General features: G+C 40.8%; 1 protein-coding gene across 5 annotated transcripts in view; it reads right to left on the reverse strand.

Moving 5' to 3' along the window:
- The window catches only part of GRIP1 (glutamate receptor interacting protein 1), a 683,162-nt gene that overhangs the window by 95,557 nt on the left and 564,235 nt on the right, over window positions 1-23,370 (reverse strand). For all 5 annotated transcript variants that reach the window (XM_049627402.1, XM_049627399.1, XM_049627403.1 and 2 more), the window contains 2 exons: window positions 4,322-4,469; window positions 2,275-2,444 (listed from right to left, as the gene is read on the reverse strand). In XM_049627402.1, the coding sequence (XP_049483359.1) occupies window positions 2,275-2,444; window positions 4,322-4,469 (318 nt within the window). The remainder of the gene's footprint in view (window positions 1-2,274; window positions 2,445-4,321; window positions 4,470-23,370) is intronic.

A 23,370-nucleotide genomic window follows, 5' to 3' on the forward strand; every position in this document is an offset into this window, starting at 1 on the left:
CACGGACTGTGAGATCATGACCTGAGCCGAAGTTGGACGCTTAACTGTCTGAGCCACCCAGGTGCCCCATTAATGCTATTTACCAGCAAAAGGCACAGTTAATCTCTTTTTTTCCTAGCTGATGTGCCCGTTTCTTTATTCCTCTGAAAACACTATGGTGGATGCTTTCTTGTGAAACAAAATGTGGGAAATATATTTCCATCTACCATGGGATGAGACAGAAGTGTTCAGGGATCAGGCTTCTGAAAAGATAGCCAGAACTCTCTTGTGGAAAAAGGGAAAAACTATGTAAAACCACTCTACCACATAGAAAAACATAAGTTTGAGAATTATAAACAACATAATTTGGGGGGGGGGCATTCCCCCCTATTCTTAACTGTGATTTAATTATGTTTAGGAGCTAATACTTTTGCCTTCTTGGAAATGCAAGTCTGATTTTAATGTAAACTGTAGGGAGATGCCTGTAGGCAAGAGAAGAAAGATGATGAGCAACTTTTAGCCAAAGTGTAGATGATGGGGTCAGAAATGGAAGCTTGAATTATTTAAATTACCAGCCCCGACCCTGCACCCCTCTGAAAAGTCACAATGACAACAGGGCTTCCATATTAAAAAAAAAAAAAAAAATTTGTCCTTGGTCTTCGTGCATTTTAGTATATACATTCATCCTCTCAAATTGTCTTGACAGGTAAAAATATTTACTATTTCACGAGTTGGAAACTATTCGGACTATTTATGATTTATATACAGGGCAAATAAAAAGGGGGAAATGAGGTTGCTGAAGATAATGACATTTTGCAAGGGTCTGCTCCATATTTCTGATTCACCGATAGCAGGATTTACCAAGCCAAATCTCATGCTGAGAAAGCACTACACAGTGTATATCCTTTTACCTCCTGTGCTCCAAATCCAGTGACGGCTTCAGATTAATTTAGAAGAAACTGAGTTTGAGAAATCTCTCCCCTCTGCCAGGGTGTCCCAAGGGGTCTCCTGACCGGAACGGTGTGCATTCCCATGACCTGTACCTCCTGGAGCCCCTTCCCACTTCTAGGCAAATGAGGCAGAATTTCTTTTCATAACCTGCCTATACTGCATCACTTCTCGGCTCCTTTGTGTAAAATTAAAATCTGATAAAGGTAATGCTGTACTAGAGATTTTCATTAGCTCCAGGGCTGTCTAAGCTCCATTTAATTAAAAAAGGTTGCATCCAGCTGACTCATTCAGTATGAAAATTAACCGGTCTCTCTGTTTTTCCTTCAAACTGTGGAAAAGCGCGGTGTCTTTCAGAAGGTGGGAGACACATAATACAAATGATCTCTTCACAAACAAAATTTCAATTCCGGAGAAAATTGTTCTCTTTCTCTAAACATACAAAAAAAAGTGCTCTTCTCCATTAGGGCCCCCTGACAGCACTAGTGAAGCTTCAAGGAATCGATTTCAGGGAATGAAAAAGGGGGGCACTTGACTTAAGGGAAAGGAGAGAGGAGTTGGAACAAAGAACCCCCTTGAAGAGTCTTTCTTCAATGTGATTTTGGGCTCCAAGTCCTTTCTCTTGTACTGGGTTTTGTTTAAAGATGCTTAGGTGGATGGTGTACAAACACTTAGCAAATGTACCTGTGAGCTTCAGGCAGTGAAAATGTAGGTCCCCTCAGCTGACACTTGTTACTGAATAAAAGCAGTCAAATATTCTGACACGCCCAGGAAAGATATTTCATCATTAAGGTCGTTCCTTTATGGAAGGGCTAAGGTAAAAGCTATTCTGGCAAACAGACAAACTGTAGAGAAAGTCAACCTTTCACACAACTGTTTTCTCCTCCCCAAATTTGAAGCGTCTGCCATTAATACCCATTTTATAATTATTTTTAAAAAGTGAGAATTTTATAATTTGCCTTCATCGTCCTTGAGGTAGAGTGGACATTCACTCTGCGTAACAGGAAGTCAAATTATTCCCCTTCTCTTCACACTCAATTTGCAACAAAGTCTTCTTCTTCTTCTTCTCTCTCTCTTTTTTTTTTTTTAAATATCAAATAGTACAAGCCTGAAAATTCTATTTCAAACAATGTTTCTTTCCTCAATTTTGAGGTTTCAAATAAATTACATTTGGCTCAGGAAAAAGGATCTGGGAGACGAAGGAAAGTAAACAAAAGATAACCCGCTGCTCTGAAAGAAATGATAAAGCCAGAATTAGCCTCTGTGTGTTTCTGCTTCTAATTCTGGGAGAGAAGCAATAACTGTAAAAGCAAGATAAAGAGATTTATCCAGATGGATCCTTCTCACCATGCTCAGGTCCCTTCAGGGCCAGGCGGGTCTGATGATGGGGAAGAATCTCAAGCTTGACCTGGTCAGTGGTGTTGGCCAGGAACTGGGTGGCTTCTGCCAATGTACAGTACTCCATGCTGGTTCCGTCGATGGACAGGATGTGATCTCCCACGTGAAGGGCGCCACATCTACGGAAAGGAGAAATACTCAGTGCGATGAGTGCTCTCGTCTTTGGAACATGACTTTCATGTCCTTTGTAGTCTTAACATTTCACGCGGTTTGCATTTACTTAAAAAAGGAAAACTCTGAGTGTTATAGGAAACACCATCTGTCAAATGTGAAGCACCTTGCATATGAAGAGGAATGTGGGAGATACAGAAAAACTCAAGAAAATGTTCTTCTCTTGTGCCTCTTAAGAAATCATATTATTTCAGGGTGGTGGTGCCAGAAGTTGAAGGGAAGTGTGTGGGAGGGAAGAGAAGAACAGGAACGTTTTTCCCCTTGACGTTCTTCCGTGATTTTTCCTTGTTGGTTTGTATATCTATAAATATGAGCTGGTCAATGTTCAGGATGTCAAGATGTGACTCACATAATTGGAACAGGATCATTTACAACTAGTTTATGTGTGAATGGGAGTAACTCGGGGAGATTCAGCTAATGCTTTTTTCAGAACTCTCTCACACAAGCTGCCAAATCACCAGTTCTTTACTACTGTATTATATTTTGTTATTTTCGACTTAAACATCGATTAGTACAAAAGCTCTCGACGGCGATGGAAATTATGCAGGAGTCAAAAGAGCCATAAAGGAGGCCTGCGTGGTGAGTGAAGGGAAAGCGGGGGCTAGAGCTACACCTTGCTGAACTCAAGAGACTGGCTACTGCATGAGTTGAGAAAAGCAAACACAGCAGTCAGCATCCCGACGTACCAGTCAAGTGGACAGCTCCTTAAACTGGTTACCCCCTGCGGAACGGGAAAAAAAAACAGAGGGAGAAAATTAAAGCATCCTGCACCATTGAACTGGAGAACACCCCTGGATCAATGGCCGTCACTGTTAAAGGGCTGAATGTAGGGTAAGACCACAGTGGAGCTGTAGACTGACCAAGACAGGGGTTGCTGCGGGTTACTGCGTCTGAGTTGGAGGTTTCCCAGGTAAGGCGAGGGCATATGAAAAAGAGGCTGGGAACATGCAAGGGAGGCTGGGCCTTTTGGAGTACGTCTAGAGACTTCCACAGTGAAAACAGTCTACTTCTCAAGACAAAAAAGCATTTCAACTCATCCCTTCTGTCTAAAAAAAAAAGTTCAAGTGGGAGCACTTAAAGAGCTTCAGCTGTGAAGGTGGGGGGGCGTTCCTATCAGGAGCTGTGAAATAACTTATTAGGGGGTGAGGTAGTCTTTCTTCCCCCCCTTCTCACCTTGTAAGTCTAAAATATTAATTCGCAAAAAGAACTCAGGAAAAAGGGCTTTTGTTTTTATTGTGTCATAGGAATGAATGATGTTTTCAGGGGCCCTTGAAGATTGTGAAACCCTAAGATTAACATTCCGTGACAGCATAAGACCTCTCTTTAAAGACTGCATTATTTCAAAAATATTGTCTTACTTATTTAAGAAAAAAGGAATAAGATTTTATGGTGGCAAGATTTAACTGTTAACAGTTCACGAAAACCCATGACTTCTCTAAATGGAGCACGCAAAAGATATACTTAGCTACCTTACAGCAAAACCAATCTATCACCCTAGAACATGGCAGGGAAACTTGTTCAGTTGCTTGACTTCCTTTTTTTCCTATTTCTAAAGGCCACACCAAACGTCTGGATGAGGCAACATAACATCTGGGGTGGCTGACAGGTGGGCTAATTTTTAAGCCCTAGAACCGTAACTTGTTTTCTTGATGAATCTTGTAGAGATGGGCAGAAGAGCTCTTTTTAAAATCAGATATGCACGTGTGTGAAGGCATGTGTATATGTGTATGTATGACACGTGTGTATATGCGTGTGGAAATATATGTAGATATATATTTTAACACTCATGCAGTTTTGAAACGTAGGCACTTTCTACAACACTCACCTGTCCGCAATACTTGCAGATTTGATTTTGTCTATGACAATGACCTGTTTGTTACAGCACATCGAGGTAGTCAGGGCAACCCCAAGGCTGGCACCAGGAGTTTTGGCAACTTCAACTAGCAGTGGCCCGGACGCTGTTGCCACAGAATCTATGGAAGAACAAATATCAGAAAACAAAACAAAACAAAACAAAACAGAAACCCAATAAGCAAACACAGACACATGAGAAATGTGGAGAGTGTTCAGTCTGATGTTGGTCTGGTAACGTTAGCACTGAAACTTACATTGCCCTCCAGGTAACATGACCCTTGCCAGTGGTAACTTCTTAGGGCATGTTTTAGGACACGTTTTAGGCATGTTCTATTCAGCTTGCGTATCTAGTAATATGTGCACAGATTTATCTCTTCAATTAAAATTTAAGCTTCACATCACTGGGGATAATGTTTTGTGTATCTTTATGCCCTCTTTATCACTTGGCACAGTGCCTGGCAAAACTAGGTTTCTCAGTAACAGTTTTAAAAATTAATTAATTCAAACATCTCAGCATCTACTGTGGATGGATGGATGGATGGGAGAGAAGGATGAAGAGATGATGTCTCTAAATAGCCAAATACTGGGGATGCATACACTAAGTTGAATTTGTAAATCCTTTGGATCTTTCTTTATCCCAGACCTGATCTAGGGTCACCTCACCCTCAGGAGTGACTTTGCACCGCACATGCTTTACTTTTGGCTTGGAACACTCTTTATTCCTTCAACTCCTACTTGGGGACTCCGTGTAAACATCAATTCTTCTGAGAAGCCTCTCCTGACTCATGATTTGGAAGATCACTTTCTCACGTGCTCCTATAGCCTGCTAGATGCCTTCAGTTGTGGCACACGCCTCACTGTTTCATAGTGGCCAGTGTGGATTACATGCTTCTGTCCTTTGCCAGACTGCAAGCTTGCTGGGAAGGCAGAGATGACATCTTATTGATCGCAACATCCTCAGTGCCTGGCATAATGACTGGCACATAGGAGGTGTGCAATAAATAGTTGTCAGGCCTTGTTACCCCTGTTTTACTTGTCCTTCCTTCACTAGGGGAGACGATTCTGCTCGCTTCTCAACTCTGATAGTCAAAGTTCTGTGGCTAAGGCAAACGCACATAATCTGGTGCCTCAAGCTTCACCCCCTGAGGTCTGCTGTCCTCCCCTTCCTTGAGCATGCTCCCTAGCAAGGTTGACCCTCATGTGAGCTCTGGTCCAGCAGGGCCTTCTCTCCCATTATCTTTATAGAACTCCAGAAGGACTTAATTAATTAATTAGGTATAGTTTGGCATATTACATTAGTTTCAGGTGAACAATGTAAGGATTTGATATTCGTATACACAGTGAAATGATCATCCCAAGAATAGAAGGAATAATTTTAGAAGGACTAATTTCCAAAATCACTTCCCACAGACTTGGCTGGATTTTAATAGAAAGCTTTGGGAGGTGACGATCACAGATATTCTTCCACTTTTTTTTCCATGTCGAATAAATTTCCTTGGCTTAACAAATGAAAGTAATAAATTTTCTCTGTTACTTACAACTTAATCTCTTACGAATGACAGAAGCTGAGAGTTGTTCCTTGGTATCCCACACTCCCTTCTTTCTTCAGTAATAAGCTTTCCAAGTTTTAGCTGAGCAAATGTCCTGCCCAGCTAAGGACATTTCCTGGCCTCCTTTGCTGGGAGGTGCAGCCATGTGACCTCGTACTAGCCAATGGGAAGTGAGCCCTTCTGAATGTGCTCTTCAAAATGATGGTTGTGCTTTCCTCTATCTCATTTCCTCCTTGTTGCTGTTGCGGTGTGGGCCCAGAACTGGTGACCCATCTTCAACCATGTAGACAAGAGCAGGAAGCCACACAGAGGAAGCTTAGGTTTCTGAAACCCTATATCCAGAGATTGGAGATCTCCCAATAAATAACCTTCTATCATATTGAAGCTAATATTTTAAGTTTGGGTCTTTGTTAAAAGCTAAATCTGGATCCTGATAGGGCTTTTCACTGGAGTCTATCCCTCCAATGTACCTTTCTTGAATTCTAAGGGGCAGCTATTTATAACTAGGTATTTGCAGGCGTAAATTTTTAACAAAACCATAATCAACCATTATCTAGTACACGCTATGTATGCATTTTTCTTAAAACATTACATCACGATTAAGGATCAGAGTTTTTAAAGAGATTATCAGCCTATGTTGTGGAACATGTTACCAAGAAACAGAAAAATATTAGCAAACTTGCAGGGAATTGATTACTCACAAAAAGCTTTTAACTTTTTGTTCTTTAAGGATCTAATTAGTCTTTCAGAACATTTTGAGAGGAAGGGAAAGGTGCTATATCAGGTTGTAGTGTCTTAGAAGAATGGAACAATTAGGAGAAATTGTTGGTAGGAAAGGAGGCAAACTGAAATTCACAAGCGAAGTGCTACACATTAAATGCATATGAGTAGCTGACAAAAAAGGTTTAAGGAGGTAATGGGAGACCTTTGCTCCCATCATCCTTTTAGCTTCGTAAGTGCCTGTCAGTGTCCTGCTGTCACTGAATAATGGATCTTTCCATTTGGATCTTTCCATTTGGTTTTGGTATTAGACTGATGAGAATGGAGTGAGTCTAGAACAAGTATCAGGTTCCCTTAGACTCTGAAGTAGATGATGTGCACACAATTAAAGTGATTTATGGGGGGTGGAGGAAAGAAGCACAGAAAAAGGGAACCAGATCTTCTGCCGCCATTAATTTAGAAGAGAAGAGAGATGAGACCCACAGCTGCTCTGGTGCCCCTCTGTGAATGGGAACTAGAATAACAGGTTCTCTCTAAGTAGTACTTTCCCCAGTAAGGCTTCAAAGGAACAAGTGCAGTATTTCCTTTTGGGAGAGCCTAATGTGCAATTAATGAGTTTCTTTTAAACTTTACAAAGCTTCAGAATTCTGAGAAGAGACATTTAAAGTCATGGTTAAGGGAAGAAACAGTGTACTTCTAAGCTGGGCTCAGGGCTGGAGGCTCGGAGGGTGATGCCTGGCTATGCTACCAACTTACCATGTGGCTCAAGCCATCGTCTCCCTTTGACCTCATTTTCTTCTTTTGAAAAATTAGAGGACTTCAATAAAAAGCTCTCTAACCCTGATAATCTGTGACTCTACAGAGAGATAGCAATGTCAGGTAAGGAAGAGCCTCGTGGGAATCAGAAAACTAGAGAAGGTCAATAAAGTTTATAAAGATATGCAATAGCTAAATTTAAATTCCAATATCCTACTAATGAGTAGAAGAGGTGAGCTGCTGGATATAAAGTGACTGTATACAGCTGGTGTTTACCAAGATGATATGCAAGACATCAGACTGTTAAATATTTTGATAACAACAGTAACATCCTTTAAAGACTGAGTTTGAGGGATGGTCTCCCACCCTTGTACTCTCATTATATAATATAAAGATTTCACATTAAGGGGTTTCCAGGGCACAAGTTTAAGTTTCTAGCAGGACTGTGTCACAATGAGGTCCTAACTTACCCAGAGAAAATAAAGATGGCACAGGAAGGAAGGTGCTTATCTCATATAAAGACGATCCGGAATTGTTGACAACAGTTTATTGAATATGAGCTCAGCCTTCTATTCTTTCTCCTTAGGAGCCCAGTTTCACTTGACCACCATCACTCTTAAATCTGTGTGTCCAGCACATACCCTTCCTCTGAGCTTCCACTGCCACCCCCGCCACCTCGAACAATTCTTGGATGTTTCATGAGCACAACAAACACAATGCGTGTAAAACTGATAGCGAGCTCACCACACTCCATTGGTTCCCATCCATGTTTCCTTCTCCCAGTGAATGACGCCTGTTATATTCCATCATGCAAGCCAGAAACCTAGGAGTCATCTCAACTCCATCGTCTCCCACATCCTCCCAAATGCCTCTTGTTCCTAAGTAGCTCTCAACTTCACCATTTCTTTCCATCTCCACAATCACTCTTTCAGTCCAAGTTACCATCATCTGATATCCCTTTATCCTCGAATGGCCTCCACCTTCCAGTGATTTAAAAAAAAAACACATAGATCTCATCATGTGAACACCATGCATAAATCCTTTCAATGACTGTTCTCGTGGGGTAAAACATTTTAACATGGTCTACAAGGACCTACACCTGGCTCCTGCTCACTTCAACAGCTTTATTTCCATCATTCTGCTCTTGTTCTCTCTGCTCTACCCCCTACTTCTCCTTCAATTCTTTAAAAATGCCTTGCGCCTTCCTGCCTCTGATCCCTTATATATATGGTTCTGTCTACCTGGAATGTTCCAAACCGCCCCCCCCCAACCCCCGCCCAGTTTCTCCTTCACCTACTTCACCACTGCCTTGCTAAATGTAACTTCCTCGGGGATTCCTGCCCCGATCTGAAAACCATGTCAACCTGCCTGTGAAATGTGTTTATAGAACCCTGCTTTTTTCCTTTGCAGGACTTCTAATAAATGTAATTCCACAATTAGTTGTTTAATTAGCTGTTTATCCAATTGTTCTTTATTTTTTAAAGTTTATTTATTTATTTTGAGAGAGAGAGAGAGAGCAGAGGTGGGCCAGAGAGAGAGAGGGAGAGAGAGAGAATCCCAAGCAGGTTCCATGCTGTCAGCACAGAGTCCAATGTGGGGCTCAATCTCACAAACCATGAGATCATGACCTGAGCTGAAATCAAGAGTCAGACGCTCAACCCACTGAGCCACCCAGGCGCCCCTAATAGTTCTTCAATTAAAAGTGTAAGCTCCGTGCAGCTCTTCATGACTGTGAATGCCCTCCTCATGACTGTGACTCCACAGTCTACAATATCTATGTACACAGTAGGTGCTCAGTGATATTAGCGGAACGAGAGAAAGCATACACACCTATCATTTTGTTCAAGGTGTTATGCGAACTATATTGATGATACAGAAATTTAAATCATATTTTTTTGTTTGAAGTAGTTCTTAGTGTAGCTGGGATCATGTTCACCCTATGCTTAAATCCTTTCAATGGCTCTTCTTGTAACAGGCTGCATATGCATGACATAGGTAATGTTGACGATGAGGAAGATTTTTCTCTTGTCTAAATTCTAAGCCTGCTATAATGAATTCCATCTAATGTCTCACAATATCAGACTGAGAAGTGTTTGAGTTTATCTAAGAATGAAAGAATTAGGGAACAATGCATTGGCAGAAAGGGAACCCACTTTCTTTCAGATGGGACTTGAGCTCATTGATCATTCCAGCTCCGTAAGTGGGTATTATAGCGACTGAAACCGGTCAAGTAAAGAAACCACCTCCAGGATTATGAGCTCTTAAAACAGACTGTTATCATTTAGGGATTGACACAAAGGTCCTGTGCCTTAAAACCAGGAAGAGATGTGAATGCTTTGGGTGTCTTTGAGAAGAATTCTCTGGCCCTAGGAAAATCTGCCAGACCAGCTTCTCTGCAGAGGACTCTGGGCGTATCATGTTGACCTATAGCTAAACAGAACCACAGAGTAGAATATGCTTGTTTGAGTCAGGGTCCTTGCAAGAAACAGATGACACACTCAAATCAGGATAATTTGATGAAAGTTTAATAAAAGAAATATTTAGAAAGCTGTGGGCAACTTAGAGGGAAACCACCAGGATGATGTAATACTGTGGGGCCAGAACCAAAGAGCATTTTGCTACACTGTCCTGAAGAAGCAAAGGCTAGAACTCTTAGTGAAAAGCGGATTCAGAAAGGTCTGTGTGGAAAGGGCTACCTGACAGGAGCTGGGACCTTGAGTCAAAGGACACAGCCATCCCCAGTGAATCCATAGGGAGGAAGCTCGGGAATAACACCCTCCACTGTTTTCCCTCCCTCTCATCTTCTGCCATGATTCCCTATTAGCTAAACCCAACTGGAGCCAGGGGACATGAGAGCCCATTATGTGGGCCATATAGGTCACAGCACACAGTGGCATGGAGAGGGGTGGCAAGTGGCTCTAGAGGTAAAAAGGAGGATATCCTTGTTTGTATATATCTCCATGCAACTTCTTTCCACAAAGTCTGGAGGCTGCTTGCTTTAAACGAAATATGTGATATAAAGAAAGAATCAGGAAGAAGAAAAAGAGCCTACAAGTGCCTTGCCCACAGGGGTTAATAGAAATGGTCTGAATGAATTGCAAAAATGACTCTGAACTATAGGTAAATTCAAGGAAACAGAAAGTAGATTGGTAGTTGCCAGGGTGTGGAGGCAGAGGGGAATAGGAAGTGACTGCTTAAGTTTTGCAACTACACAGAGCTGATGGTCTACACTTTATTTTTTTTAAGTTTATTTATTTTGAGAGATAGAGCGTGAGTGGGGGAGGGGCACAGGGAGAGAGAGAGAGAGAGAGGGAGAAGAGACAGAATAACAAGCAGGCTTCTTGCTGTCAGTGCAGTGTCCGATGTGGTGCTGGAACCCACAAACCGTGAGATCATGACCTGAGCTGAAATCAAAAGCTGGACACTTAACTGACTGAGCCACCTAGCGACTTTTGCTTCAGTGAAAAAAAAAAAAAAATTACTCTGAGATTCCTGGAAATTCGGACAATAAAGGAAACATGGTCAATTATGCAGTTATCACCATTGGAAAGGGGGAAGTCTTCTAGTCCTTGCAGTGGAAATAAAGGTTCTCCTAGCGGGAAGCTTTAAAAGATCTCTCTCCCATGGGGTTTTATAATCTATATCTATATACAGATCTATCTATCTATCTAGATATAGATCTATCTATCTGTCTGTCTATCGTGCTGATATAATGGGAGTATCCTCAATACCTTTTTAAAAATGTTTATTTATTTTGAGAGACAGAGAGAGAGTGTGAGCGGGCTTGGGGAAGAGGCCGCCATGGGGCTCAATCCCATGAACATGAGATCATGACATGAGCTGAAATCAAGAGTTGGGTGCTTAACTGAACCACCTAGGTGCCCCTCAACACATTTTTATAATAGGCCACAGAGGTAGTTTCCAATGGCTGTTCCTTCATCAACGTTGAGGAATAAAATTAAAAAGCAAATCAATGATAGTGTCTCCATAATGGAATAAGCTAATGTGGTAGTCAACTTGATCTAAAGGCAGATCCTAGCTTAGACAGACGGGATGTCTCTCTGGGGATCTTTCCTAGATATCAGTCTTCTCCCTCACTTGGGTTTCCAACAGAAGTTGGCTATTAGATGATTCAAGATGGTTCTCTGCAAGAAGACCTTAGTATGTTGGCATTTTATATAAGTGACTGAGACCAGATCCATTTGCTTTGGACATCGGATAAATCAGTTACAAGATTGATGTACTATCAGGAGATGAGAAGCCTAACCAGATTCTTGCCAGGTTAGAAGATCACCTACCTCACTTCCCACAGAACTGAGCTTTCTAAATCTGCAGGGTAAGTCACCATTCTTGCAACAAAATGAACTTTAAAAATACATTTATTGAGTGCTAACTATATGCCAGGAACATCAGAAGGTACTGGGGACTCAAAGATGATAGTGTACTGTCCCTTCCTTCTAGTAACCCCTAGGGATCCCTTGCCAAGAAGATGGGGGTATAGGATAGGAAAACTAGTGGATTCCACAATGGAAAATGATTCTGCTGAACCTCGAGACGTTTCTAGTTTGTTTTTTTTTTTTTAACTGCAGGCCGTATAATGCTGGCAATTTTCCCCTCTAATGAAATCTTTAATATGGTAGAGTCAATGTCCTATAAAAAATAATGAGCTGTCAAACAGGATGTGATTTCCAGGTTTCTAGGAAAATTACTCAAGTTTGTCATTTGATCCACAGGTGACCAAAGTTCCCTGTCCATAAGGACTGTCTGTCTGCGTTTTAGGTAACATAGAATTTGATCTGAATGTTTCTCTGCTGCCTTTATTTTAATGGGCTCTAAGAAAACAACAAAACTATTTTAGCAAGTAAGCTCTCCAGCATTACCCATGTGGCAGTTACTTTCCGCATCACAGAAGGGGATCTACAAATGCTAACGTTTAATTGATCATTAGCCTTTTCTGGCAATTGCTTTCCATAATAAATGTTTCCCCACAACAACATCAAGAAGCTCATACTGCCTTGTGGTATTAAGCCTATTTCCCTAGTTGCCACCTCATTCCATTTACAGAGGGCCTTATGAAAAGTAGAAGTCCAAAAGCCCTGGCTTTATTCCAAGATGTCTAATAAGATGCATAGCAAAAGTAAAAGCAAGCAGACAGGGTGGATGAATGAGGCACCCTTATTTAAGAAAGTGCGAGAGGGAAAAATGGAGTGTGTCAAAATGAGAAAAATAAACAGAAGAAAAATCAGGAAGAAGTAATCAAGAGCCCATCCCCTGACAGCAGATTAGTCTGTCCTGCCTAAGTGAAGCATGGTTGAGAAAAATGGATCATGTAGATATAAATTATTCATGGCTAAAGACGTCTCAGTCATTAAGATATTTACACTATGGCTGAAGCCCTTGCACGCTGTGTTGATTTATGGCCTACATAATTACATAAGATACGCTGATGACTGTTTGCATGGGAAACACTCCGGATTTTTTATTTTGTTAATCAGTTTTCCCACTCTGAGCTCTGCATTTCAATCAGAGCACAAGACTTGATTAGAACCTCCCCGGGTGGCAGAAAGACTACACGGTATTATTAGCTCTGCCTGCCTTACATTCATTCAGATAAAAAGTACCTTTGGGGTGCTTTTCAATGTACCCATTAGTTAAAAGTATTTTTATTAGTGATAGCCTATTCAAATCATGCTACTAATAATTTCAATCTCTTTCAGATGAGCTAAACTCTAATAAATTTTTTTTTTTTAACTTTCAACAAAAATTGCCAATTTATTTTTGCTTCTTAAAATACACTGCTTGGGAAATATTCCCAGTACAACAAAGCGTACCTTCCATGTTCAAATGAATTGTATCTTAAGCCCTGTTTTTCTTAGGGAGTTAAAGGAGACAATTTGCATAGTTACTGCCTTGTAAGAAGAGTCCAAAGTCAGTGAAACTCAGTAGTATGTCCCATGTCCCTTAGGTTTGGCTAAAGCATGGTTGATGATTGACTTTCGTTCTCTACAGCAGCTCACCCTGGTAATTTTACTAACTTTGGAATATCTTGGCCCCCTCCCTGTATTTTACATGACTGCTACTGTTATTTTTTATACCTTGCTTATTGGGTTATAGCGTTTTTTAAACTTTTTATTGAAGTATAATAAACATATAGAGAAATGCATAAATCATGAGTTAGCAGCTTGATATATGTTCATAAACTGAACACATCTGTGTATCCATAGCCAGACCCAGAAATAGAATGGTACCAGCATTAAAGAATGCTCCCGCTTTTATATTCCTTTAAATCACACCCTTGTCCCACAGGTCACCACTATCTTGGCTTCTACCAGCATAGGTTGGCATTGCTTATTTTTGGACTTTTAAGAAAATACACCCATGTTTTACTCTTCTGATTCTGGCTTTTCTGCTCGATAATACGTTAGATTCACGCACATTTTGGGGAGTAACTTTAGGTCATTCATTCTCCTTGCTATATACTATTCCATTTGGTGAATATGCCATAATTGATCCATGCTACTATTTAGGTATTTTCCAGTTTTTGGCTATTACAAATATTGCTGCCATGAGCATTCTAGTATGTCGTTTGGTGAACACAGGAATGCATGTCTGTGGGAGTCATAACTAGGACTGACCTGTTGGGCTGTGGGGTGTGTTCAACCAGAGGAGTTGTATACATTTATCTTGTCACCTGCAGGGAATGAGAGTTCCAGTGGTTCCACATGCTTGTCACCTCTTGCTGTGGTCAGTCTCTTCCACTTACGCCATTCAGGTAGGTGTGCAGTGGTATTACGGTGGGGTTTCCCTTCGCATTCACCTGATGACTAAGGTGTTGAGCAATCTTTCCCGGGTAATGGGCCACTTGGATAGCTGTTTTTCATAAAGTGTCTGCCCAAGTCTTGCCTCCCAACTTTCCATTACGTTGTCTGGCTTATTGATTTGTGGGAATTTAAAAATAACATACGCTGATAGGAGTCCTGTATTGGATATATGGTTTGCAAATACGATTTTCACCTCTCTGGTTTACCATTTCAGACTCTTAATGGTGTCTTTTAATGAAGAGAAGTTCTTATTCTTTTTTTCTTCTATGGTACTTTATTGTTCTCTTTAAGAAATCTTTGCTTACTGGGGCGCCTGGGTGGCTCAGTCGGTTAAGTGCCCGACTTTGGCTCAGGTCATGATCTCACAGTTCGTGGGTTTGAGCCCAGAGTCGGGCTCTGTGCTGACAGCTCAGAGCCTGGAGCCTGCTTCAGATGCTGTGTCCTCCTTTCTCTCTGCCCCTCCCCCGCTCCTGTTCTGTCTCTCAAAAATGAATAAATGTTAAAACTGAAAAAAAAAATCTCTGCTTACAGGCTTTATTATTTAATTTTCACATTTAGATAGATAATCCATCTGCATTGATTTCTATGCATGGCGCGGGGCAGGGTCATGATGTATATTTTTCCACGTGGATATAAGTGACCCATCATCATTACTGGAAAAAAAACCATTCTTTCCTCACTGCATTGCAACGTCACCTGTATCATAAAAGAGAGGACTATATATGTATAGGTCTGTTTCTGGACACTGTTTTCTGTCGCATTGGTCAATTTGTTCTGATGCCAGTACCATACTGTCTTAACCACTTTAGCTTTTTAACAGATCTTGACATATGGTAATACAAGTTCTCTGAGTTTGCTGTACTTCTTCCAGGCTGCCTTGGCTTTTCTTGGCCTTTTGTAGAGTGATGTTTCACCGTGGAGCTAGTTCAGGGGAAACCAGAACCCAGTAACTAAACAAATGAAGGAGTTTAGGCCCCTGGTTAAGGGAATAACAATACATAAAATAATCATGTTAGGATTTACATGGCTGGGCTCAGTATTAAATTTTACAGACTGACAGATAGTACTTATAGATACTTAAGCATGTTTCGTAGGATACTAATAAAAGTCTTCCAACTTTAATTCCTCTGGCTCCATTCTTGTCCCATATAGATAAGTAATAAAGAGTTATTAAACTTTTAAAAGAGAGGATGAGAAAAGTCAGGTCCCAAAATTTCCTAAAGGAATTTATGAGTTTAGACATAGTGACTTGGGGCACACATTGTAGACAATGCCATGTCTCTTTACTGCACAAGCTCCAGAAGCTTCCATTCCCACAGTCAGTACTAATGTGATGACTTTTTAAAAAAGGGCATAATTCTGTCTACTAGGAGCAAGCTTTCAGGAAACTCAAAAAATTTATGTCCTATTTGCTTTAAAAAGTGTGAACAGCCAAATGAATCAGGGCTTTAAGTGACCAATGTCAATGGGAAAGTAGAAATATTTGCCACAAAGTGAAAAACCCTTTGCCCTGACTGTTACAAAGATTTGGCATTTATACATGGCTATTGTGTAATCATCATATTCCTTATCATCATTTTCCAGAAACTCTGATTCCTCCTCAGTCTAAAAATAGTCACTGTCAGGTTTTCTGAGCTGGATAAGTGATCCAAAAAAAAGAAAAAAAAAAAAAAGGATGAATTTCCATCAGATTCTGCTGAGGCAGAGAAACTACTTAAGTAGGAATAAGTGTCTGCCAGCCTGAGAGAGAATTCCTACTACTCAGGATTCTTAACCTCCAAAGACTAAGAGGAACACTCAGTCAAGAAGGGTGAATGGCTCAACAGCAAGATACAGACAGACTCTCTCTGGCATCCTGTGCTAGATTTGGTTTTATACATACAGTTTAAAAAAAAGTATCCTTTTCACCAGGAACCGGATCTGAAATAAGACAAGTGAATCCCAACCACACAGACATCCTAAAAGCCGATTTACTTGCAAATTGCCAAAAATATACTTAGAGATATTTAAAGCGTCTATATTTCTGGCTGACCTTGGGTTTTTACAGGAGGTAAAGACAGTATTTAAAGAAAGCCATACCGGGCAAATGTACGGATCTAAAGATATGGCTAGAAAAAAGAAGGAAAAACAACTTGACCACCATGCGCTAAAATCACAATGCCCATGTTTTCACTCACATATGGAACTTGATAAACTTAACAGAAGACCATGGGGGAAGGGAAGGGGAAAAAATAGAACAGAAAGGGAGGCAAACCCATAAGAGACCCTTAAATACAGAGAGCAAACTGAAGGTTGATGGGGGAGTGGGGGGAGGGGAAAATGGGTGATGGGCATTGAGGAGGGCGCTTGTTGGGATGAGCACTGGGTGTTGTATGTAAGGAATGTATCATGGGAATCTACGCCTGAAACCAAGAGCACACTGTATACACTGCATGTTAGCTAATTTGACAATAAATTATATTTTAAAAAAAGGTAAAAATAGGACTACCATATGAAAACAAAAACAAAAACAAAAACAAAAAACCACAATGCCTTATCAATGAAGAAGCAAAGGAAGTTGACCAGGGCATCAACAATGCAAAGGCACTAAGAGGCCTCCCAGCTTGGGCCAATGGTGACCATTAGATAGGAATGATAAGCACAGAGTCTAGTGTTTTGAATCTGGTAAGTCCCCAATAAATACTTATTCATTAATGATAAATAAACAAAAATCCTAATTAGAAAAGTTTGAGATAGCTGGAAAAGACAGAAAATAAGTTGGATGTCAGATCTAAAAAAGTTTAGGCAGGGTGGAATGATGGATGAATATTATTTAGTAGGGTTATTATATTATTATTTAATAATGATTATGATTTAATAGGGTAAATGATGATATGCCTTCCATTTTTACTGTGAGTTGTAGTTTACAAAGTGCTTTCATATATATCATCATGTTCTTTTTGTCACGACAACCCTCTGGGATGGGATGGACATTTTCAATGTTCTCCAGGTAATCCCATTGTGCGTTGAAGGTGAAGGACTCTTGGTTTCGGCTGTGGAGTTGGTTGGCAGGAAGGTGTTTGTTATCAGAGGTGTTCAAATAGAGCTTGGTAGGGAAGGTCCTGAAGGGATTCCGGCATTGGAGAGTACTCTGAGCAGATGATGCTGAGATTTAACCGTGGTGTCTTAATTTAGAGAATATCATCTCCAGGGAGCCTTATATCCCTTCAGAAGTATGTTTTGAACGTCATCTTTTCACTTACACAGTTAGATGGCTCCTCTGGAGGCATCTGTTTCTTGACCAGAGAGGGCATTCGAAAGTGACAAATAGCCTTCTACATCACTCTAAGATACACTACTCTTAAGAGAAAGTGGGGGTATCTGTCTGGCTCAGTCAGAGGAGTGTGTGACTTTTGATCTCAGGGTAATGAGTTCAAGCCCCGTGTCGGACGTAGAGATTACTTAAAATAAATAAACCTTACAAAATAAAGAAGAAATTGGAACCACTCCTGAAATACATCAAAAGATGAAAGTAGAAAACTTCCCTAAACCCGTACACACAGCAGAAAGAAGAGCCAAGTAATTCTGTGGGGAACTTGAGAATCTATGGAACCCAAGTACATTTTGCACATGATTATAGAATTAAAGAAGGCGAGAGCCTTTGCCAAAGGGCAAGAGCTAGCAAACTGTTCCATTTTAAATCCTTCATTATGGAACCCTGACTTAGATGATGGCGCTATAATATCACTCATGATCTCTTCACTAGGTTAAGAAGTGGACACAGACCCTACTTTGGGACTATACTTGTGTTCCTTTTCCTGAACTATCTATTTCTTTCTTGTCTTTGGAAACCAGCTAGATCCTAACACTTCTGTTTCTTATGGAAATGTGAGCTGTAGATGCAGTGCTCAGGAATCTGGGAAGATGTCTCTGGGCACACACGAGATATTAAGAGACCAAAGAAAAAAACAGGTAAAAGGGTTCCTGGATTCCGATGCCTCACTCCCTAAGTCTGAGTAGCTTTACCATAATTCATATCAATAAAAATGCCTGAAGGATTAAACACTAGTAGATAATTAATTCACTGTCTCACTTTCTTCCTGTTGTTCAGAACTCTCTTAGGTGCTTGATGTTAAATATTTGATGTTCTGGGATTTTCTCGATTTTTTTTCTCAGTAATGCACCCAGGCCTAAAATGATTATATTTCAAATCATAAGATTTCACTTTTATTTTTAAACATTCTCTGTAAGACATTTAGTTTTGAAAGAATATGAACTGAGTCTTACATTTCAATTTCAGAATTTTAGGTTTAGAATATACAAAGACATATTTCATTATTTTTTCTGTTGCTTTCACAGCTTTCATCCATACTTAAAATATATGTTTCTTTTTTTTTTTAATATTTACTGTTGCAGACATTGGCTATAACGACTGTCAATCTTCTGTGGGCACATAATCAGATCTGTGAAGTCAATCGGGTTTAATCCCAGGTTTACCACAATATTATCTGTGTGATCTTGGGCAGTTAATGTAGTGATGTCTCTTGAAGACAATTCATTTATGAAAAATAAGGATAACAGTGTATGTCACAGGATTGCTATGATAATTAGGATTGATAAAACAGGTAAAGTACTTTGCATATTGCTTGGCAGAAATGAACCACGCAAATTGTTACTTCTCTCCTTCTCTACTTCCTGGGATAAACCCAGGACATGCTGATTTCATCTGTGCTGCTTAATTAACTTCCTAGCTGATGTGAAGGATTATTTTCTTTACCTAGCCACAGAAAGATAAAAACTCTTAAGTCAAAAAATTAAGTTATTATGTATGTGTCCCCAGAACTGTGAGTGTTTGCCTACTGTAAGATGCAGTGACGTTGTCATTAAGACAAAGTTTTAACAGAAAGAGAAACGAGGGGCAGGATGGAAGAGGTGGATAGTATTCTAGTATATCATTAATTAGGTAGATTTCCTTTCTATTTATTTATTTATTTATTTATTTTTTAAAAATTTTTTAACGTTTATTTTTGAGAAGAGAGAGACAGAGCATGAGCGGGGGAGGAGAGAGAAAGAGGGAGACACAGAATCTGAAACAGGCTCCAGGCTCCGAGCTGTCAGCACGGAGCCAGAGGTGGGGCTTGGACTCACGGACCTTGAGATCATGACCCGAGCGGAAGTCGGACACTTAACTGACTGAGCCACCCAGGCGCCCCTTCCTTTTTTAAAAAAAAAATTTAACATTTATTTGTTTTTGAGACACAGAAAGAATGCGAGTAGGGGAGGGGCAGAGAGAGAGGGAGACACAGAATCTGAAACAGCCTCCCCGCTCCGCACTGATAGGCTGATAGCAATGAGCCCGATGTGGGGCTCGAACCCACGAATCGTGACATCATGGCCTGAGCTGAAGTCAGATGCTTAACTGACTGAGCCACCCAGACACCCCTCATTAGTTAGATTTCCATGTACCTTTCCACTTACTTAGCTTTAAGTGCTGTAAATGATTTCAATATTACTCTGCCTGCAATTTCAGATGATCTACCCCGCTATGAATTTAGTTTTATAATCTATAACTAATGAATCCTTATCTTGGACAATGCACTCAAGAAACACTTACACATGGAGCCTCTGAACTGTACAATTATGAAAATTAAGTTAATTTTCATTTTTTCCACAGATGGGATATTTAATAAATCTGCCAAATAGCATCTTCAGCTCGACTGACCACACTAAAACCTACCTTATGCCCCCAAATGCCCTTCTGAGTGGAAGAATTCTGCTAGTAAGGCTGCCAAACTTCTACTGCAATTCTGTTTGTATAGGAAGGCTCCAGTGAAGCAGATTCTGCACGGTAAATGTACCACTCAGCACAAAACTATCTTTTTTCTAAGTTTATTTTTATTTATTTGGGGGGGATGTGGGGGAGGGGCAGAGAGAGAGGGAGACAGAATCCCAAGCGGGCTCTGAGCTGCCAACGTAGAGCCTGACGCGGGGGTCGAACTCACTCAGGAACCGTGAGCTCATGGGTGAGCCAAAACCAAGAGTGGGATGCTTAACCAACTGAGCCACCTAGGTGCCCCTCCGCAAAATTATCTTTTAAAGAACTCAGCAGAGGCATTCAACTCATAGAGGTCATCTCTGAGAAGTAAGAGGTCCCAGAGTAGCCCAAAGCATGTCTTCAGCATGAGACATCGCGGATAGAGTCTGTAGCAAAATTTCAAAGAGGTGCTATGAAGCAGGCAACCAACATTATGAATGGAAGTGCATAGGGCAAAAAGCCAGTGAGATTTTACATGTGTGCTGCTAAAATACTGCTTGAATATTTCACCCAGTTCTTGTGAATTAATGACAACCATTCCTCCCTCCCTTTGGGGGGGGAGAGAGAGTATGTGTGTAGCTTAGTAGTTTTTTTTTTTTTTTAACCTTTTGATAGCCACAAACTTAAATATGCCAGGATGAAAGTCTCTAATGAACCCAACATGTCAGGTCTCAAAATCTAGCTTGTTCAAGTATATGATGTTTATCTGGAATCACACTTAGGAGTGTCTAAGAATTTTCTCTTTTACCAGTAACCATAATGTTGGTGAAAGGTATGGAATACACCAGAGGTTGGACAACGAGTATGGATGATACAATAGACTTATATTCCCAACTAATAGCAACCGTTATAATTAAGGAGAGACCGAGGATCCTCAAATGACCTCAAATGCAGAATACCAAGTTTTCAACCAGCTAAGACACCATAGCAGGTCAACTCTCAGAAGCTATGGCATTAGGAACTTTGATCATGAAGACTCATCTTTGCTATTCTGTTCAAACAAGGGTCTTCTGAAATTGGAGGGCTGGTCACAGGGTGATAACTGGTCACTTTGTACTCTGATCCCAGTACTTCTCAATCTTCAAAGAACTGGAGAGAAATAATTTGTTGTTTGTACACCAGTACCTCTAATTCGAGGAGGGTCTGGTATAGTCCCTAACAGAGTACTGTTAGATTCTGGCACTATGGTGTTCTGGAATCATTGAAAATAGCTAATGAAAATTTGGGCAAGAAATCAACTGTGGGCATGGGCTATGAGTCACCCCAAATCCTGCCAAGTGGCTCTCCGGGATTTAGGCACCCTGATGCTTTTGTCTGTTACCTGGAGGAAATGCTTCTTTAAGGGAAGGGAAGGAAAGGGAGGATGGTGGTGAGGGAAGGGGAGGGCAGGGAGGTGGAGGGGAGGGGGAAAATGAGGGGGACAAAAGGGAAGGGGAGGAGATGAGAGGGAAGAGAAGAACGAATAAGAATATCAGAATAGGAATATGAATTGGTTACTTAGGACTTTATTGCATCCTTTCCTACTACCTTTGGAGTTCTTCAGAAATGAGTAAACATTTATTCTCAATTTAGTGAAATACAGTAGAGGTACTGTCCTTAAGCTGTTTGCATTTCAGTCATCCAACAAATATTTAATGTGTACTTTTTTTGTGCTTCACACATACATTGGTAAAAAATATATACTGTTCCTGTCCCAGCCCTGTTGGTGCTTACAGCATTGTGGAGACAGCAGGTTGGCTCAGCAACAAATGAGCATTATCGTGGTGATAATTATCATGAACCCTTCGGTCAGGATTCCCTGGGTAAGTAAAATGGGGAGACCTAATTTAAACAAGGTGTCAGGAAAGTTCTCTCTGAAGAAGTGACACTGAGGCTGAGACATTAAAGGACATGTACCAAATAGCTGGGTAAAGAATGGGTTTGTTCATGTGCAAGGGATGGAGAATCACTTCTGAAGCAGTGGGAACAGAACTTGCAAAGTCTCTGAGGATGGGAGACTGGTATGGGGGAGGTGCAAAAAAAAAAAAGCCCAGGGTTTCAAAGAGAAGAAAGCTTCTGGGAGACCATGGAAAGTGGAGATGGGGGGAAGGCTCTGGAACAGAGCATGCAGGGATTCATAGGCACAGCACAGAACTGAACTTGATTGGAATTTAGTGGGGCAACATTGAGGAAGGATGATGCGATGCCATGGGTTCCTCTCTGGGGCTTCTGTGGGAGCACAGATTTGAATGGGAATGGGAGGTGAAGAGAAGACGGGCAAGCCGGGAGGTGACTGGGAGAGAGAGGGCTGCATCTGTGAGTGAGAGGCAAGGACAGGTGCATGGAAGGCTAACGTGGACCGAGCCGGTGACCGCAGGAAGTGGCAGCTTAGTGTAAGCAGGGTGAGGGAAGATGAAGGATGACCCAGAGCTCTGGTTTGAGAACTGCTCAGAGGGAGGCATCACCACCTGAGATGGGGAAGATGGGAGAACAGACCAAGGGGAAGGTTCAAGTTCAGTTCTCAACATTTAGCTTTAGGAAGTATCCTATAAATGTTGCATTAAGACTGCTCCGGTGGTTAAATTGCTGGAAGCAAAGGTTCTGGAATCAGACATAACAGTTTGAATTCTGGCTCTGTTATATCCTACCCAGGCAAGTTGTTTTCTTTTCTCTGTTTCCTGAAATGGGAATATGCACATACCTATCTCTGAGGGTAAGATCACAGGGAGATAATGTTTATAAAATGCCTTTGCACAGAATAGGCACTTTGTAAATGGCAGTTACTACTACTATAGTTTGCTAATAGCAACATATTATGTTAGCAAAAAGGCTGAATTTTCACTTTGACATTTATAAACTGTGTCATCAAGGCAAATAACGTACCTTAGATTTCTAATTTTTAGAACAGTCGAAATCCTCCCTTTCCTACCTCATTAGGTATATAAAAACAATAATGATAACTCCAACATCATTGATTTAGCCTTGAGCCCAGAGTTGCCACTGATAGATGGAACAGAGTTGCCACTGGTGAGGAACCTGGAATGAAGGATCTTTTTTTCTACCACAGGGAAGAGAAGATTAGGAATATTCAGTGGGTGGCTCCAGGAACTCTGTAAAAAATGGCACCGTGAAGAGAGCAGTGATTTGGGGGAAGACCTTATTTAAGGTCTGTCTCACATGTGTTCCCTGAGAAGGAACAGAAAGTTGCCCAAGATATGCAAATATGAACTACAAAGTTCTTACCGAATATTCTAGAAATGTAACCTTCAACAGTAAACATTACCTGTGTGATGGTCATGAAGCGTATGTTTTGATTTGTTCCCTTAAGGGGAAAATGCATTCACAAGCTTAATGTGAACTGACCTGTTGCTGTAGAAATCATGTAGATCCTTGTACTATG

Source organism: Panthera uncia, chromosome B4 (assembly GCF_023721935.1).
Source record: "Panthera uncia isolate 11264 chromosome B4, Puncia_PCG_1.0, whole genome shotgun sequence".
NCBI lineage: Eukaryota > Metazoa > Chordata > Mammalia > Carnivora > Felidae > Panthera > Panthera uncia.